At 41.7% G+C, this 5440-nt stretch overlaps 1 protein-coding gene across 1 annotated transcript; it reads right to left on the bottom strand.

The window, feature by feature from the left end:
* Positions 1-1989: 1989 nt before the first annotated feature.
* Positions 1990-4594, bottom strand: LOC119287717 (cysteine synthase-like). Its single transcript, XM_037567315.1, has 7 exons — positions 4366-4594; positions 4145-4272; positions 3610-3812; positions 3319-3444; positions 3081-3239; positions 2450-2643; positions 1990-2361 (listed from the first exon to the last, which is right to left on the bottom strand). The coding sequence occupies exons 1-7, from the start codon at positions 4474-4476 to the stop codon at positions 2236-2238; spliced, it is 1047 nt and encodes a 348-aa protein (XP_037423212.1). The 5' UTR covers positions 4477-4594; the 3' UTR covers positions 1990-2235.
* Between the last annotated feature and the right edge of the window lie 846 nt (positions 4595-5440).

Below are 5440 nucleotides of genomic sequence, written 5' to 3' on the forward strand. Positions count from 1 at the left end.
CTCATAGTGATAGCACAAAGAATAAGATTGCATTGATAACTGAAAAATATGGGAAACAAGTCAAATAAGGTGGTTTGAGGAAGCATGACATGGACGGCTGGAAGCACATGTGTTAGTTGTTTGGGTCTATGCCCATTTCTCCACATGTGCATGCTATCTACCTTTTTTGTTATGATCTATCTAATTTGTATGTAAAACTCGACCCGCTGAAAGTACCACTCTGTTAGCAACGATTCTATCTTTTATTCGCTAGAACATGCCAATTTTGAAAAATAAATCAGAGCATCTATGTTTCTTCAAACACAAATATGTATGGATTATATAATAGATGTTCTTCTGTTACTGCTGAAAGAAGGAACTAAGAAGAGCAAATTATTCATTTTGCTTCAGTTAGTGAACAGTTTCTGAATTGGGGGACAATTCTTACTTTCAGTTTTTCTGAGCGCACAAAATCCATCTTATTTGTATGTGACACTCCTCTTAATTAGTGCCACACTTGGTCTTCTAAGATTATGTGTTTGCTTGCTTTTATTGAAATAACTTCCGCAAACAACATCTTTGCTCATTCGCAAAAAAAAAACAATATCTTTGCTAAAATTACAGTTCTATTTATGATGCATGATTTCCCCCCATTTTGTTATTGTTCAGAAAATGGTATTTCTTTTTCTGAAATTCCTTTTACTACTTAAAATATGTTGAATCCAAAGAGTAACGCATGCTTTGATCCAGCAGTGCCACCAGCATCGTCTACACTGACAAATAGATCACCCTATACATGCACGAAATAATGTGCATTTGCCCTGCAACAACTTCCTTATTCCTTTTACTGTTGTTGGTTCACATTTAGTTCAAAAGTTGAAAGAAGGAATTCAAGCTGGAGTGTGCACTTTAGTGTCGTTCGATTTTCTTGCACATTAGATCAGAAAAAAGTAGAATGATGTAGGTCACAAATAAATGTATGACATTTAGTCTTATTAGGAAAGTCCCAACATGTACTTCCTGATATCTAAGGTGCACCACACATGCTGACAATAAATGTATCCTTTTCACTTTGCTTCTATGCATTAGTTTCCTTTTTGACAATACAACCTTATGAACGCAGTTCTGTTACTTCAATTTGAAATTTAGTGCATATAAGAAAGACACCATCTATTAACACCATGTATCGACGTGGCGCAGCGTGCCGCTGCGCGGGTATTGCTAGTTATATACTAGTATTGTAGCAATTCATATGCTTTGTGGCTATTTTGTGCAGGTCTCATTGGTAGTTCCTATGTTCGATTTCTGGCCTCAAAAAGCTTTATTTTATTTTGCTTTTGCCCAATAAAAATAAATATTTTGTCCAATTAATATTGGATATGCATGTTTATATAAAATATATTTTTAGTTATAACTATTTTTTAAGAACCGGGCTAACTGGTGACTATTTAGTTTTGGGAAACGTTATCTGCCGATCTTTTCTTGAGAGCATTTTCTAGCGAACGCCCCAAACGGGCCATGTCGTACCAATTGAAGTTATCATGACAACTTTAATAAATTTGCCATGATCAGAGTCGAAAGTTGACATGTAGCACATAGAAAAATTGCCACGTTGCACAAAAAAATTGCCATCCATTCGACCCGACGGCTTTGAGGGTGTTGCCGATCTTTTCCTGAGAGCATTTTTCTAGCGAACGCCCCAAACTGGCCATGCCGTACCAATTGAAGTTATCATGACAACTTCAATAAATTTGCCATGATCAGAGTCGAAAGTTGCCATGTAGCACATAGAAAAATTGCCACGTTGCACAGAAAAATTGCCATCCATTCGACCCGACGGCTTTGAGGGTGTTCGCTGGGAGCCCTAAAAATATGACGTGCCCTGCGTATTGGGGTCCTCTATTTCTAGGAATAGTGCCGGACACTTCCTTCCCTCCTTTCTATATGCACATGCATGCTGATGTCACTCTTATATTCAATTTTCTAAAAAAACAAAAAAAAAATTCTGCATACACCAAGAACCAAGTGGTGCACTAAATTCACAAAATAGATGTTCTGTTTTGGTGCCGTTGTGGCATCAGATGATCTGGTAATACATGCATTCAATGACTAACAACAATTCATGATCCCTTGTAGATAAACTCCATAGCAAGATCGTCTGTTGATGAGCTCCGTAGAAAGGTCGTGCAACACAATACAGTAAACCGCTACATCTACCTTTTACATACAACTCTTCTGAATTTGTAGCATGTGTGGTCAAAAGGTCATGGCGATACACTCCTCTCTTACAGCTGCAAAGAGGTCCGAGTTCATGTATCTCTCGCCCCCGCTCGGGAACATGGTCACAATCATCTTCCCCTTGTTCTCTTCTCTCGCGGCGACCTAAAAGGGTTACTAAAGATCAGGAAGTGAAATCTTAAGATAACTCAAAGAAAGTTTTCCCCAGACTGGTTCTCGGTTATGTAAGAACCTTCAGACAAGCCGCCAAGTTTGCCCCAGAAGATATGCCCACAAGCAGGCCCTCTTCCATTGCCAACCTCCTTGCGTTCACCATTGCTTCCTCGGTGGTCACGGTAAGCACTTCGTCGATGACCAAGGTGTCCAAGATTTCAGGCAAGAATCCTGGTCCTATTCCCTGGATTTCATGTTTACCTCGCTCCCCACCTGAACAATGACAACAAGCAAGGCAATAGTGTCAGTGTCAGTGTCACTCAACGTACTATTTTGGTGTTGTTCGGGTGATTTTAGTAACTGGCACCACACAATCTGAAGCAAACATGGAGCCATATAATTATCTGGACCACCACAGGTTCCAATCATATAGATAAGACGAAGCATGATTTATTGCCATTTCTCTGAAAAAAGATGGTGAGTGAAACTAATGGACTGACAAGTAAACAACAAGCAGAGTTACAACTGTGAAGGGAGAAATACTTCATTTTGTGGCAAAGATTAGATGCCAAATTATTATTTTCACAGCGTTCTGGTAGTTTGATTCTTTGAAGCATAGAAACACTATAAAATATTTATCTGGTCCTAATAGTCATTACTGATGATTTCCAAGGGATATGGGGCAAGTAGTCCTTTGTTGATGATTTTACCTGAAATAACTGGGCTCTCTGCAGGTTCTACACAAATGATCTTCACATTTGGATTTTGCGTCTTCAAATACTTCCCAACACCTGATACCGTGCCCCCTGAGCCTGAACCTGCAACAAATATATCCACCTTCCCAGCAGTATCCTTCCAAATCTCGGGTCCTGAAAATTGGGCATGTCTTTAAAAGTTACACGGTCTGTTCCTTGTGAACATCAAGTGCAAGTCATCTTGAGACAGTACCAGTCCATCGGATGTGTTCCTCGGGGTTTGCTGGATTCGAGAACTGATCAAGAACATGTACATTGGGCAATTCTTTCTTAAGCTGTTCGACCTTTTCGACTTGCCCCGGAAACCCAAGTGCCGGATCTGCCAATTTACTCACACCAAATGGAGCAAGTCACCAATACAAATCATAGCAATTGGCCATTGTAAGCAACTCTATGCAAGGCAAATCAGAACTAAGCAAGCAAGTAAGATTCTGTTTTTTTAGACAGGAATAAAGTAAGATGCTACTATCTATCTTAATCTTACCGGTTATGAACAGCTCAGCACCCATGTATCTCAACAAGATCTGCTTATCCAGCGAGTACTGGCCCGGCATCACCGCGACAAACCTGTACCCTTTGCTCAGAGCAATGAGCACCAGTCCTAGCCCCAAATTACCGCTTGTCGGCTCGACTAGAGTCGTGACCCCAGGTGAAATCAGCCCTTTCTCTTCGGCATCTTCTATCATTCTGAAGTAAACATAAGAAGCAGACACATCATAAGTTCATATAATTCCAATACTTACCATATGTTTTAGTGTTCTGACAACAGCAAGACTATGTACCTGATCAGAAGCTGAAGTTACTATTTTCTTGTAAAAAAAATTCTTCTTACAGATGTTTTGGTGTTCTAGGCAACTGTAAACAGTAGGAAGGGTGGCTTACTGAAGGTTAGTGGTTCAGTTCAACAGTATCATCCACCTCATTTGCTCAACCAGCACCAACAAAACTAGCTCTCCAATCTAATCCCATCCCAAGATTTGTGAAAAGAAACGAACCTAATCAAAACGAGTCAACAGTACCTGAGAGCACTGCGGTCCTTGACGGAGCAGAGGGGCTGGTAGGCCTCGATCTTGCCGACGATGCGGGCACCCACCCCCTCCTTCCCGGCGATCCGCTTCAGCTCGATCAGCGGCGTCCACCCTATCAGCTGAACCAAACCAACCGCTCCACATGAGCCTCCCCTAAATCCCAATGCAACTCAATCTCTGTGAATCTGCTCCGAGAGGAGGGAGAGGTTTGCCTGGGTGACGTCGGAGGCGATGTGCTCCTCCTGCCCGGTTCCGCCGCCGGCGAGCAGGGAAGGGACCCCTCTCCGGCCAGCCCCCTCCGCCTCCTCCGCCCCCGGCGCCATGGATGGATGCTCTTCTCGGCGGAGGAGAGGCGGGGCAGCTAGCGCAGCGACGGCTGATGAATCTGCGCTGCAAGTTGTCAAATTGCTATTTGTCTTTTTGGAGCTTGTGGCTGCGCGCCCCAGCTCCCACCCATGGCTGTTAGTTTAATCAAGAACGTGACTTTTTGCGTGGAGCAAACGAGGAGTAATTGTACTACAAGCACCTTAAAATGAATGATTAATTTACGAGTCACATCCTATAGCATGAGCAAACTTATAGAGCCTCGCGCGGTAATAAATGTTAAATCACTTTTGCGTATGAAAGCTAACTTCAAATATAAACTTATACAACCCTTAAAACATGCTAGATCCTCCTATAATTAATTTAACTTAGGTGAAAAGTTGCAGTTTGAAATCTGGTGTGTCATTTCAAAAACTTCTCAAAATAGATAATAGTTTCGTCTATGTTTTTCTTTGGCTTGTCCAATAGTTCATAATTTTTATGTCGGGCACAACTTTGCACGTTGATGCGTTGGTCATGAGCTGACACATATAATGCAACATATACCGTAAAATTCTGCTCATCAGATAACTCGTATTTTCTTAGTCAAATTTGTGATCAAATTTGAATTTAAATCCAAGGGCTTCACATATTTGAAAGGAGTGGATACTATTTTTTAGCGGGTGTCCCACCAACGTTCTTGGAAAATTGGTTTTATTAACCGCTAGTCCATGCACATGAGCTGTTTTATTCATGTTATGCAATCAACCGTTGCTACGAAAGTGATAGACCAGCCTCGTCAAATTATCTTTGACGTGATAAGAAAATGCGAGGATGCAACCGTAGTCTTCTCCGAGGGACCCTATCCAGCCTCGACAAAGATGACGACCAAGAATTCGCCGGTGGTGACCGCGATGAAATTGGTGTCATGGTTCTTCCACATATCGTGCACAGTAATCTCCATAGTGGGGCAAAAAGACCCCC

The sequence above is a fragment of the Triticum dicoccoides genome, chromosome 4A, assembly GCF_002162155.2.
Source record: "Triticum dicoccoides isolate Atlit2015 ecotype Zavitan chromosome 4A, WEW_v2.0, whole genome shotgun sequence".
Taxonomy (NCBI): Eukaryota; Viridiplantae; Streptophyta; class Magnoliopsida; order Poales; family Poaceae; genus Triticum; species Triticum dicoccoides.